The sequence below is a fragment of the Apium graveolens genome, chromosome 10, assembly GCF_009905375.1.
Source record: "Apium graveolens cultivar Ventura chromosome 10, ASM990537v1, whole genome shotgun sequence".
NCBI lineage: Eukaryota > Viridiplantae > Streptophyta > Magnoliopsida > Apiales > Apiaceae > Apium > Apium graveolens.
Window position 1 is genome coordinate 174,854,464 of NC_133656.1, and position 14,026 is coordinate 174,868,489.

A 14,026-nucleotide genomic window follows, 5' to 3' on the forward strand; every position below is an offset into this window, starting at 1 on the left:
GGAAAGAAATTCTGGAAAAAAAAACCAGGTATAGGTTTCAAATGAATAAAATTCATTCATACAATATATGATATAGGTGAACCAAACCAGCCGTTAGTGAGATTTGTACTGATACTTTAGCTCAATTAATCACAGTGTTTTCTACATGTGATATTTTATTAAAAACCTTTCAAAAGCGCTATAAATATACTTATTACTACACTTCCTTTTCACCTCACCATACCTAATCCTCTCCCTTGCAGTTAAACCTTTAACATTCTCAGCCTTATTTCTCCACCGTAACACATTTAGGAAATGGGAAGTGGACACTCTCCATGCGCATCCTGCAAGCTGCTCCGGCGGCGATGCACCAAGGATTGCACTTTCGCTCCTTACTTCCCTTCCGATGATCCCCACAAGTTTGCCATTGTTCACAAAGTTTTTGGTGCTAGCAATATTAACAAGATGTTGCAGGTTTTTCTTTTCTTCTCATCTGTCTCTCTTTTCTGTTTTTAAGTCTCTGTATTGCCTACACTCGTGTGGGTTTCATTAGTTAATTATCTGCTACTGTCTTTAAGCTTGTAGACAGATAGTAGTTGATTCTGACATACATACACTAACATTTATGGTAAATTAACAGATTGCTTTGAATCCTTATTCATTAGTTCATAAATGAGATGCATCCTGCATCCAACTTATAATAGCTGATGTAGATGTGGTATTTTGACTTGAGAAACATCTTCTAAAACTTAACTTTATCTCTAGTTAGTTTTTTGTTTTAGAATTACAACTGACTGTCAAGTTCAGTCTATATTACCCCTATTTCAAGCGGGTCGTTATTATGTCGGTCCAAAAAGACCCCGTTTCTTGTAGTGTGTTAGCAACTAGCTGGAAATTTTACACACTGCACTGGTGTTCCAAAATTGCGGAAACAGTGTCTCTACTCTTGGTTCTAAAAACGGAAAAAGAAAAACACGAATGAATGAATGTGAGTGTGTATTTCCAAGACATATTTAATTACTTAATTGTTGTGGTTTTATGTATGCTCAGGAGCTTCCGGTACATCAGAGAGCAGATGCAGTGAGCAGTCTGGTATACGAAGCGAACGCAAGGGTGAGAGACCCGGTGTACGGATGTGTAGGTGCAATATCATACCTGCAGAACCAGGTGTCTCAGCTTCAAATGCAGCTAGCAGTGGCTCAAGCAGAGATACTCTGCATCCAAATGCAACAAGACCAACCACCAATGCTACCACCTTCAATGGAAGCAATCAGCGATCATGATCTTATCGACAACGACAAATCTATCTTTTACGAGAATAACATGATCCCTCAGTACCTCAACTATTCATCCTCTAATTCTAACAATGTTATCCATGATTCTCTCAAGAGAGAGTCTTTCTTCGGACATGACATGCATGTTTCTTAATTTATGTATTAAAATATTAATGTATGCTTTCCATAATGTTGATTATTTAATCATCAGATTCATTGTTATTTTACCACGGAGCAAATAAGCAAAATAACGTCAACTACTCATGTACTAGACTTGTGTCCTGAGCACATGACTCACACAAGTGACTATATACAAATAAAAAAAAGATGAGATATGTCCCCTATAAACTTTGGGTAATAAGTTTAACACTAAAAACTGTTGTGAATTCAGTAGTTAGATCATGTTTTCTGTGTCCGTGCTTAATTCACCAATTCTAGGATTTTTGCCTATATATTCACAGAAAGTTGTATCGAACGGATGGTTAGCAACAATGCTCTCACATGTACTAGCTTCTGAGAAATATAACTAATGCATGGTTTCTTGACAATAGTCAATAATTATGAAAAAAAACAGTTAATCAAGAAAAAGACAGGGTGGGAATATTTAGGATTAATGCACTCTAGAATTACTATCTTAAAAAATGAGTAATTGAGTCAACAACAGCATGCCTTGGGTAAAGGGCTTCTTCTGTTAAGTAAATTAGTTTAATGGTTAAACAAGTAGACCTTGTTTCAGTATATGTTAATGATGCCCTGACAAATTTAATTGTTTCAAATGCATTGATACATTTTCCTCAATGTCAGACATATATTCTAAATGTTGCTTCCTAGCGAAGTTCTGGTGGTAATGAGGTAGAACTAGCTAGCTACCTCCAACTTGCAAACCAATGGCTTATACTATATATTATAGTTTGTCATTAAATAATGATTATATTTAATAAAAAAGTTATGTCTATATATTTCGCTATTCCTAAGAGACTTCCACAGATTCGTGCATGAACTACAGTCTTACTAACGTGGTTACATTTGGTAAAGTCAACTTAGAAAACAAGTAATCTGGATATTGTCGGTTTACATTGCCTAGCATATACAAATCTATATATCATTTAAAATGTCAATAAGTTTTAACTTCTACGTAATAAAAACAGTTGTGCGGCAACGGTCCTGTCGCTTCTATAATTGTTTGCTTGTATGTTAAATAAAAATTTGTATTCTTCCGTGAAATTTAAATTTATTATTAAATTTATATTTAAAACGACAAACATAACTTAGGACTAGTGGAATAGTGTTGGAATTCAATAGGGCTCTGGCGAGCACCATAGTTTAACAAGATTCTACTTAACCCGAACTCGTATAGTAGTTAAAACTTAAACATAATTCTGAACCCTTCTAACATGACTTTGTTTCGTACTTATATACACAAAGCTCGAATGTCATTTTTATAATGACATAACCCGCAAGTGTAAACTACAAGTTCGTGATAAAGAAGCTTCACGGGATTTCAAAAATCATTTCACATGAAGTCTATAGTAATATCATCTGTTGCTTATATGGAATTCATTTCATAAGATAGGTATTTTATACATAAACTGGGCCAATTGTGTGCTAAATAATTATTAATTACGTATAAATTATGGGTCACCCTCAAATGAGAACTAGTTTCCGGAGAATTATTATGTTTTATAATTATATTTTATGTGTTGTGCAAATTTTTTTCACTTTTTTTTTGAGTTGCATCAAAAATTATTATAAATATATTTTAGTTTTACATAACACACCAAAATGTTAATAAATATTGTGATGATTAGTATAAAACACTAAATATAGAAATATAGTATATACTTCTAACATAAGTCGAAAACAGTTTTACATAGTACAAATCAACATTGGAGTTTGCTGTAATTTTGTTTTAGAACCGTATTTTCTTTTGAGGGCTCGAGAAGAAACAATCCTCCTATATTTCAGTTTCATTTAAACTTAGCTTTCCGTCTTTCGTCTGCTGTCACCTTAGTTAACACTAAAAGATGATGCTGTTAATATTAATTATAGTCTTTGCATTTTAAAGTGTAGTTGTGTTGAACTGAATTCTGTTGTTTTCTGTTATGCTTCTAAGTTCATTCTTAAATTTTTCTGCAACCACTCAACTTGAGCTAGGCTTTGAAGTGGCCTCAGTACCCTTTTCCTGTCTTCTTTCACCAAAACAATGATAATTTGCCAACACAATTTCGTTCCTTAGTTTTTTAGATTCGTAACTTTTGAAACACGAGGTAAATTAAGGTTGTGGGAATACAAATTGCATTGGCGAGGAAATTCTGGTTCTGTGACATCTGTTAGATCATACCATGTTTTACTGTTCGGTTGTATACTTTAGTGTCAGTGACAGACCCTGATTTTCACAATACCGGATCTTGCAATTTGAACATATGGACCCGGTACAACAATTTGAGATGACATAAATTTTACTGGAGGACTCGTATCTCATGCTTTGTTACAAAAGATGTAGGAGGAGGAGATAATTAGCAGCCATGTCACAAGTAGCATCGTCATAGTTGTGCTGCATTCCAAGTACCCAGCTGCTTCATTTTGCTTCTTCCCCAAATTAATTGTTTCCAACTGCTGCTTTTCTTCTTCTAGGTGATTACCTCGTATGATTAGCTGGGCACACAGAGGGGGATCCACCCAACGGAAATAGTGACATTTACATTTAGCACAACCAGAAAATTGACGACCAGCGTTTGAAGATGCCCATGCCGTATGTACCCCAACCAATGAGGGTTTCAGACACAAGCACAGTTCTGCCATGGGAGACGGCATTTGCTCCACTGAAGAAGAGAAATAAAGGCTGAACATACAGATGTGATATTTTTACTCATGAATATGATAAACACTTATATACCAACTTCACCCTTGATCAAAAGTATAGTTAAGCTGAAAGGGTGTTGGAAGCCACAGGTCTGAAATTAAGGAATGCAGAGTGTACTTAAAACTATTAGTACCAAAGTAAATTTGATTAAAATACCTGGGGTGAAATTGCAAATACCTCTTTACTTTTTATTGTCAGGTACAACAATTGTAAAATATCTCTGTACAAGTTACAACATGCTCATTATATATACCATGCAGGCCCTCCTTTAAGCACAGAGGATCATCTTTCACTAACCTTCCACATTCACCTGGAAAGATGGTGATTGATCCAGCTTCTGCAAAGTGCCATCAAGACTGCATACTTGAATGATGAAATTAAGTCTAGAGATACCAGAAGGAACAACAAGATTAGATATATAAAAAGCTTCCACCCGTGCAAGTCCAAGATATTCTAGCTTTTCCTCAAGCAGGGAGTTTGAATTTCCACCTATGTCTTCTCTCTCAACATAAATATTGTAACTAGGGAACCAAGAAGCTGTTCCATCTTTCAATTTCCACATTATCTTAACACTGAGGGTCTTCGAAGCCTCAGAACCTGGGGTCCATTTTATAAATTGACTCTCAACTAACCATGCTGCATCTGGTGGGAAATCTGAGTTCGTTGATCTAGTTCTTATTTCGATATGCCCAAGCGCTGCATAATATTCAGATGGACCTTGAGTTACTATCTCATGATTAACTGGATCAGGTTTTGATTTATAACAAACGATATGAATTCCTGTTAATGTGTAGCCCTCCATTGCAAGACGACTCTCTTGTATTACCCATCCTGGACGGGCATCGAACCTTTTCACTTGATGTGGCAGAATTACTCTACTAAATTTGCTCGAGAACTGTTTTGTATTTAGCACGGTAGCTCCCCGAGAAGCAAGTAGAACTGATGTCTTCTCCAACGTCAAAGAAGATAACTCAAGAAAAAGGCCTACCATAGAGCTCACATCTGATTTCACCTGACACAATTTGTGCTAATCAGCAGCTAAAGACTTCAGCATTTATGCATAAACTCCAATAGGAGGTCTGTATGTGTTATGTTTTTTATATTCTTAGTTTGCATGACCTGCTAGAACCTAAAGCATGCATATCTCAAAAACTTTTGCTAGACAATATCAAAAAAGCCACTCAATAAAAGAGAGTTGAGCAGAAAGGATATTCATAGAAACAATAACATTGCCAAAATAGTTAAACATCTAGTTGTCAGACAACACCAAAATTAAATTTCAATAAAAAAAATTAAGAGAAAGCCTTACAGAAAAAGTAAAAAGGACCGGCAAGTTCCCAAAAAGCAGTTCTCCTTGGAATAGCCTTGCTGTAAAATAAGTGTCACCGTCTAGAGATCCTTTAAGTGTGATGTTTCCACCTCCACTATAAGATGCTTCATCAAAACTACGATTTGGAAAAAGATACATAAGTCTATCTAATCAAGGCATATGGAAGACGCTTAAAAAATATCATAGAGAAAATTTAGAAAATTGCCTCTAAAATGCAATATAAATGTCAAACTACTACTAATACGATCACAGGCATACTAGATATTTGATGTCCCGCAGGTTTATAAGGTCTTTGAATAGATAACGGAAAAAGGTAAAACAAAAGAGTATACACTATTATTTACAGTTAAATCACAGTAAATGGTTCATAGACTAAAAGTAAATTGATATGAAACATTGTCATGTTGGTTCCCATGTAGCAATTGATTCAAATCACTTCCTAACATAATCTCAGAATTTGCCAATTTAGTTATCAAATTCATTTTATTTGTATGAGTGGAGATTGGGGAAGCTTTGCATCCCCCAGACTCTGAAAGGTCCTTGAAAAAGATTTATATCAACCCCCATTATAAATTTCACAATACATACAATCATTTGAATTTCATACTTTTTATATGACATTGCTGATAGATACCCATAGTGTAAAGATAGATAGTAGATCGAGCTTACTTCATAGAAACCTGAATTGCATTTGGTCTGAGGTCTTCAGAATACTCCAGAAGAGGCTGTTAAAACTAGTTAATATTAGAAGATCAAATGAATAGAGCTTATAACTTTTCCGATCCAATATGGCAAAAATAGCAAGATGTCAGGATTTAACACTGGAATAAGACATTTAGACATAACTACATGATATGTTAGCATAATAATTTACGATCCAAGTAAGTCCGCCTAAACCTTGTGGTTTAAAAAAAGCTCATGGCTTAACATGGTATCACAGCTTAGATTAGGAGATGTCACAAGTTCAACCATTCTACCCTCAATGTTGTCAAATATTTAATAGGATGCTAAGTTTTGTATTGCCCCAAGATGACTTCCTAGTGATTCAATCTTCAATTCATAAATAGAATATTAACATAATATATGATCTAATTAATCCCTCCTAAAACATCGAGATTTTAAGGGAGCTGGTAACTTGACATATAAAATGATTACCCATCGGATTACTGAAGATATAGTCAGATCCTTTTCCTTTCCTGTACATCCTTATTAGATTACTAACTCTTTCAATACCTTAAGATTTTAGAAAAAAACACCAAATGAGTATTATACCTTTAACACAGCCCTCAATAGATGGTCTATATTCGTGAATGAAAAGTAAATCAACAAGGGGAATCGACTTTAGCATCTATTTTAATTTTTAAAAATTTTGGTCTCTGAAGGAGGTATCAGAGGTCGAACTTGAGATTTATCGTTATACCTAAGATCTAATTCCATATAGATTACCAGCTCCCCCAAAAGCTCAAGAAGTTGGAAAAAAACCCTAAATTAACTGTAAACATATATATATATATATTTTTTTTTTCTTTGTGAACTTGATATAGCTGTAAATGTAAATATATATTCGTAGCCCATTAATTTAAACATTTTACGAAGATACATGTAGGGATGGCAATGGGTCGGGTTCGGATCGGTTATTGTATAATCCAAATCCAAATTCAAATATTTTCGGGTTATCCAAATCCAAGTCCATCAGGTTTCGGATCGGATCGGATCGGGTATTTTTCGAGTATCCAAGATTACGAAAAATATAGTCAAATTTAATATTATTAATACATGCAAACATCATTAATTACATTTAAATAGTATCTAATATTAAACTACATATATCAATAAGTAGTCAAGCACATTATATTGCACGTATTGATATGGTGAGTAAAATCTAAGATATGTTAATAAATATAATTTTGGTATTCCATCATAAATGATATTTTTTGGAACATATAAAAAGTACATCTTAAATAATAAAAGTTGAGATTGAAATGAAGAGCTATAATTCACTAAAAAAGGGTTAGCAATTTTGACATTAATCTACTACTCAAATAATACAATAAAAAATACGTAAATTCTATGTCTCAAATGTAAAATATTATATATAATATATTATATATTCATGAGCAGGTATTAATTGGATTTCGGGTTTGGATCGGGTTTAGATTGGGTTTCGGATTTCGGATCGGGTATCGGTTCGATATCACTAAAATCCAAATCCAAATCCAAAATTTCGGGTTCGGTATATCCAAAACTTCGAATTTCGGATCGGATTAATTTGCCATCCCTAGATACATGTTGTCAAGAGTATGGGGTCAATTGAAGGTCTTGGTAGAGCTGCTCATCTAATATGGTATCGTATCTTGGTTTGCTGAGAGGTTCCAAGTTCGACTGTTTACGCTCATGTACCTCCAATATTGTCAAGAGTTGACTGAACAATAAAGTTGCTTCTTGCCCCAAAAGATAGGTTCCCAGTGATGCACTATTCAATCATAGAAATGGGCTTACAAATTAGTGTTATCAAGTACTATAAGATCCATTCAGTGGCATTCTTTTAGTTGGCCAACTAACACATGTGGATTCTAATTGTTCACTGTATTCTAGTTTTTAACACTGCATATTTAAAACATGGATATTTAGGTGATTCTACTTGTTCATCCTCATCCAGTTACCAAAAATGCATCTTCAAATCATGGACATTAAGGTTACTCATCCAGTATCAAACTCTATTTTTATTATATACAAGTGATATCTGACTATATATGCTACACTATGATAGGACAACTGACAGTACATCCTAGCACAGTCGGACTTGGATCAAAACTAAATAAGTCCTAGATTATTGGTGCCTACCGCATACCTGAAAGCTTTGGCAAGAGATGTTGTTCCAAGGATTAGTTGATACTTGCCTTCCGTCGATGAAAATGTGGTAACCATGACCCTGAAAAATAAAAGGGCAGGGAATAAAAAAAATTGTGTTGGAGGAACGTTTTTCAAGCCTTTGCCACATTATAGTTGCATTGGATATGTATACTGAAAATATTAACTAACAAATCATTTCAACATAAAATGCTACAGGAAACACCCATGACAATAATAATTCAACATGTCCCTCACTGTCTGCTACTTTTTTATTAACTATCAGGTAAATTTTGTTGCCCTTCCGTTCATGGTCAGGAAGGTCAGAGATCCACAATATACAACAAAGGTGCAATAATTTGTAAACTCCACATGCTTTTTTCTTATTTAAAATGCCCCAAATCAATGCATAAATAGTCTATTATCCAGTCTCTGTATTATAGGTTCACATAAGCTTCATATGCAAGTGTCAGTCACTACTTTAATAATATTATACCTCTGAATCAGACCAACTACAAAAGCTCCAGTAAATTAATTGCCAAGCTGGGTGGAACGAGCTTAGATGGCTACTAATTTTTTTTAAATAAAAGGACATAAAGGTTTCATGTGAATTAGTACCTGATCAAAGTTTGAGTAAAATGGAAGTGATTTAGGATAGTTTTGCGACACTCCCCATGATTTCTCAACAAGGGCCCACCATCTGCATATCCAACACATATCCAAACATCAATTCATAAGGTCTACCAAAAATGTTGTGAATCAATATAGAAAATGGTGAACATCTTTCTACTAATCGTATTAGGTCCTGTTCAACATATCAAGACCGAACATAGGACTAAAAGAGTAAATCGAGCAGGAAATTATAGTTTTAAGGACACGAACTACTGGCATTCAATGAATAATGTATAGGTAGAGAGAGGATCCCTGATATGACACATAACTAAGTATACTACTTTAAACACTCAGCACAGTGTTAAACATGAAGATGCTGCAAACTGAAATAAGCTAAAGAGGATGAGTAAAAGTTACCGGTTTTGAGCAGTCTGAAAATCGGGTGGTTGATTTGTCTCAAGTACCCATCCAGGTGCAAATATAGCAGCAGACACATTGTCTTTCTTTATAACATCAAGTGCAACATTTGTCTGAATTGGGAAAAAAATATTACTCGAACTTGGTTTTTGCTTGTTCTAGCAAAAAAAATGACTGACCCTTTACAGTAACTTGGTAATATTGTATAAATCATGCAATGGATCTTAGGGATGGCAACGGGTCGGATCGGATCGGGTTTTGTAAGATTCAAATCCGATCCATTATGTTTCGGTTCGGATCAGGTTCGGGTCTAGATATTAAAAACAAAGATCCAAATCCGATCCATCGGGTTTTTTCGAGTTTCGGGTCTAATTGGGATACTTTAAAAGTAACTGCTTAAAAATAAATAAATTTATTTTATTATAAAAATATGTTAGGTAACACATTTTTTCAAGGTTAAGAATACAAAAATGGTACTTTATATATTGTTAATAAAGGGTAGGTGTAGTGGTCGAGGTTTTACTTTCCTAAATGTAGGTTAAAGTTCTACTCACTCATGCATGTGCGTTTGTTTAACTAAAAAAATAGTACTCTGTATATTTAGATAATTCAATATTAGCGTGAAACATAATAAATTTAATAATCGATAATTATCCAACGTCCCTATTATAACATTAGACTTAAATATTTTATGTATACAAATCAGGTATTATTGTTATAAAATTATGCAAGATAAGAATATGCTATCGGGTTTTTTTCGGGTTTCAGGTTCGGATCGGGTTTGGAACGGATTTCGGGTTTCGGGTCGGGTATCGTTTTGGTATACCTAAGATCCAAATCCAGATCCAAACTCTTTCGAGTCTAAAAATGAGATCCAGATCCGGATCCAAATCCAAAAATTCAGATTCGGATAAATCCAAACGGATCGGAATGGGTCGGGTATCTGCTGGGTCGAGTAAATTTGCCATCCCTGATGGACCTTATGACGTTTGTGTTTCAGTTTCTCTGAGCTTACAATTACTATGTTCCTCTTAGTACGAGACAAAGTGACACCAAGTTAGCAATTGAAAAGCTGGTCAATCTCTAACTGAGTTAAAGTGATTTTTCTAAAGCTAAGAATTCGTTAAAAGGAAATATAATATATATATATATCTTACATGATATTACAGGAAACTCTACTTCTACTACTCACTAAGAAATCTTTTTGCCATGACCAATTTTGAATTAAAATGATGAATAGCATCGTGAAGGAATATATACACTTGAATGTTAATATACAAGCAACACAAAGGTTTACTACATTATAGACGAACACAAGGCGTCAATGTTAATGTTTTGCTTGATGAAGTCCGACGTCATTTAACATGAACTGTGGTTGAATGTGACCACAAGTATGGATTATAGTTAGGGATTTACATAAAGACTAAAATACCTCAACCAATTTAAGATTTGAATTAGAAATCTCTTAAGCGTATAACATACCTATCATTGGAACAGAACATGGCTACATAGGTTTATATATTATCTAATTCGTTTTTCAAATATTTGATATTCTAAACCCAAATTGTTAATAGGGTACTGCATGAAGCCATGAAGCTATTATTTTCGCTTTACATCTCCAAAAACAACGTGTGTGCTAGTTTCTATAGTAAACACTAAACACAACATTATAGTGCAAATATATCTGACAAGCAAGGCCTCTGGTTGAATGAAAGACACAAAAACTTCAAACATACGTACTGTCCATTGTCCACCACCATAGGTTCCCCTTCCAAATACATCAATACCCATGTAAACATCATATTTTCTGCTACCAGCAACGTCAGCTGACAGCTTAGGATAATTGGCCTGCATATGACACATGAAATACTTAATAAGAAGTATTAAAAGGCAAATTCATGAACATTATAAAATTAGCAGCAGCTAATTACCTTCCATGTATAGTTAACAAAAATGCCATCGCATGCGTCAAAATAGGGCTTGTTGCTGTCATTTAGATGATCCTGCCATTCAAGTTTGCCATCAATGGTAACACTATCATACCTACAGCAAAGGGCATAAGTCATAGGACTGAATCAGATACAGTCAATGCTATATAAACAAGGATACTACAGATGACGGCTTAAAAACTTAATTCAGGAAATGAACTGAACCAACCATATGACTAAGGATCCAGCCTTTGAAGAGTGCATAGTACGAGTTAAGTGGCTAACAAATTCCTTTAAGTTAGGGATTTGTCCAATGTCCACTTCAACTTCCATATTGATCTGCAAATATATGGATCATGGACACTTAATGAAAGACTTGTGAAAAGTTAAGAGAGGAAGACGTCTTCAACTTTGAAATGTACAGTCAAGAAAGATTACTGGAAGTTAAAAAAGTCTCAAATAGAGTATTTACATCAATCCAATCTCAATGAAAGTCTGGTTTATTTAAAAATAAAACTGACAGCGCTGTTATAATATGTAAGAAACCATGCATTGATTTAAGGAAGCATAGACATATGCCTTTTACATTATGACAACCCAAAAGAAACACTTGGATTTCAGTTAATCCAATCCTAATTTGGTTTTAAAACTCCAACACATCTTTCTTTCATCTTCCACAAGAGGTACTTGGCTTTGCAACACGCTTAATAGTTAATTAACCAAGTGACATAATGGTTATAACATCCGAATAAAAACGAAATATCCATCAGAAAGGGCGGTTAGAGATCATGTCAAAAGTCACACACTCAGTCAGATTAACAAACAATTCAAATATATCAAAAAGGACAGGTAATTACCAGCCACCCATCAAAACCAAGAGATATAGCAAGCTCAGTCAACCGCTCAGCATACATTTGAGCAGACTCCTTTGTCTCAAGCAGTTTACGAGTAATAACTTTCCCTTCATCCCATTCAGTAATAAAAGTTCCCAACACCTAATTTCATATTATAACATAAGAACTTAAAATCAGAAACATTTCATTAGTGAACAAATTAGATTGAGGATATACATAATACAAAAAATATCAAAACTATAATCTTAAAGAATAAGTGAAATACCAAAATTAATTTAAAAGGAAAAGTGTGCTAGAGAGGGGAAAAAATATTTACATTTGTCCTCCCTATATTACATCCGACTATCGCTCCCGAGCGATGCACGGGTTTTTCATAATTTTATTTTGAGTTTATATAATATTATCAAATGTATATCATTTTTTTATAGTATTATACAAATGAGTTCGAAATTACTTAAATAGAAAGCCAATCACGGGGTGTGATAGGATAGCCAAGTTGGTAAGACTTAACCTCTATTGATCCCAGGTTCTAGGTTCGATTTTCATCCATCCGATATTCTAAGAATAGGTGCTACTTCTAAGCTTTACTAAAAAACAATCATTTATACCGTAAGTGCTTGAAACATCCAAAATAGCACATCAAAAATTACAAGAAACAAACCTTAACACCATGCAAATGTCCAGCATTAACCCAACAAGGAGGTGGCAACGTAACCAAACTATGCGAAAAATAAACAAACACATCCATCAAATACCAATGCCAAATCGCATACGCATCCGGATTATCTCCGCCTTGTACCCACTTATCATCACTATACCCACCAGCCATATCATGACAAACCAACAATCTAGGCCTCATTGGCAAAAACTTCTGTGCGGCATTTCCTCGAACACCTTGTAAGCAAACTGAAGATTTATTAAAAGGGTAATGAAATGAGTCAAAATAGGACCTTGATTCGAGTTCTTCGAGGGTTTTAATTGGATAAGAGATTGGTGAAGAGGGTTCGGTTGGATTGAATGGGGGTGGAGTTGGGGAAGGTGTAGTCATTTTTGGGGGAAAGATAGATATAATTGTTGTGTGTATAATAGTGTAGATGTTCTTGAGTGTGATCAGAGTTTGGCGGTTTATATACGCGCGAAATGGAATCTGCATTGAAATTGTGCTAGTTTACTTCAAGTGTTTAAGCAACTGTGTTAAAGTATTTAACAAGGTCCATGTACCCCATAAATCGCTAAAAATGAGTTAAAATTATATTATCTATTTGATAAATGGCTAATATTATATCTGATTTTTCAAAAATTACTTGATAATTTACAAATTGATATCTTATTCGATTAGTTCCGATTATCGAATTTTGTACACTTTTTGCTTTAAGTTTAAATTTACAAGAAAATACTCCAATAAAAAATTACAATTAAAATACTGGAAAATAATTTCTTTTTTCTTGCGTGTGTTTTGTGGTATGGGTCTAGTGTACTCTAATACTAACGTAACAGACTGTCCATACATTTCTTTTAGCACCATGCATTTGTTTTAGCACAACTGAGAACTGACAATCACAGATTTGGCTCCCCAAGACAAGATTGATGGAGTATCTTTCAGATCGATGGAAATGCATTTTAATATTGCATCGCAATTTTATAAAATTATGGGCGTCATATGGATATGGATAGTATAAAGTTGAGTCAAATTATGAATTTTTTAAAATAAATCGAGTCGAGCCAAACCAATATTTTTAATCAAATTTTGAGATCAATCGTTAATAAACGAGTTGAACACAACTTGATTTCGAGTAGTTCGAGTCCGGACAATCTCCAACCAAATTCATGTTTCTAATGGGATCTTGAACTATAAACTCAGTATACTCTTTACTAAATATTATAGACCATTGAATTTTTCAAACTACGAAGTCATTTTT

The 14,026-nt window shown here is 34.2% G+C and overlaps 2 protein-coding genes across 2 annotated transcripts; one reads left to right on the forward strand and one right to left on the reverse strand.

Annotated features, from left to right (window-relative positions):
• Positions 1-247: 247 nt before the first annotated feature.
• Positions 248-1,407, forward strand: LOC141691333 (LOB domain-containing protein 12-like). The gene is made up of 2 exons (XM_074496065.1): positions 248-453; positions 1,030-1,407. Exons 1-2 carry the CDS (start codon positions 295-297, stop codon positions 1,405-1,407), a joined length of 537 nt encoding a protein of 178 aa, XP_074352166.1. The 5' UTR covers positions 248-294.
• A 2,124-nt stretch (positions 1,408-3,531) lies between these two features.
• LOC141692505 (cytosolic endo-beta-N-acetylglucosaminidase 1) lies at positions 3,532-13,300 on the reverse strand. The gene is made up of 12 exons (XM_074497371.1): positions 12,769-13,300; positions 12,111-12,248; positions 11,483-11,592; positions 11,257-11,368; positions 11,066-11,173; positions 9,326-9,438; positions 8,915-8,996; positions 8,298-8,378; positions 6,116-6,171; positions 5,426-5,561; positions 4,414-5,128; positions 3,532-4,075 (listed from the first exon to the last, which is right to left on the reverse strand). Exons 1-12 carry the CDS (start codon positions 13,258-13,260, stop codon positions 3,732-3,734), a joined length of 2,487 nt encoding a protein of 828 aa, XP_074353472.1. The 5' UTR covers positions 13,261-13,300; the 3' UTR covers positions 3,532-3,731.
• Between the last annotated feature and the right edge of the window lie 726 nt (positions 13,301-14,026).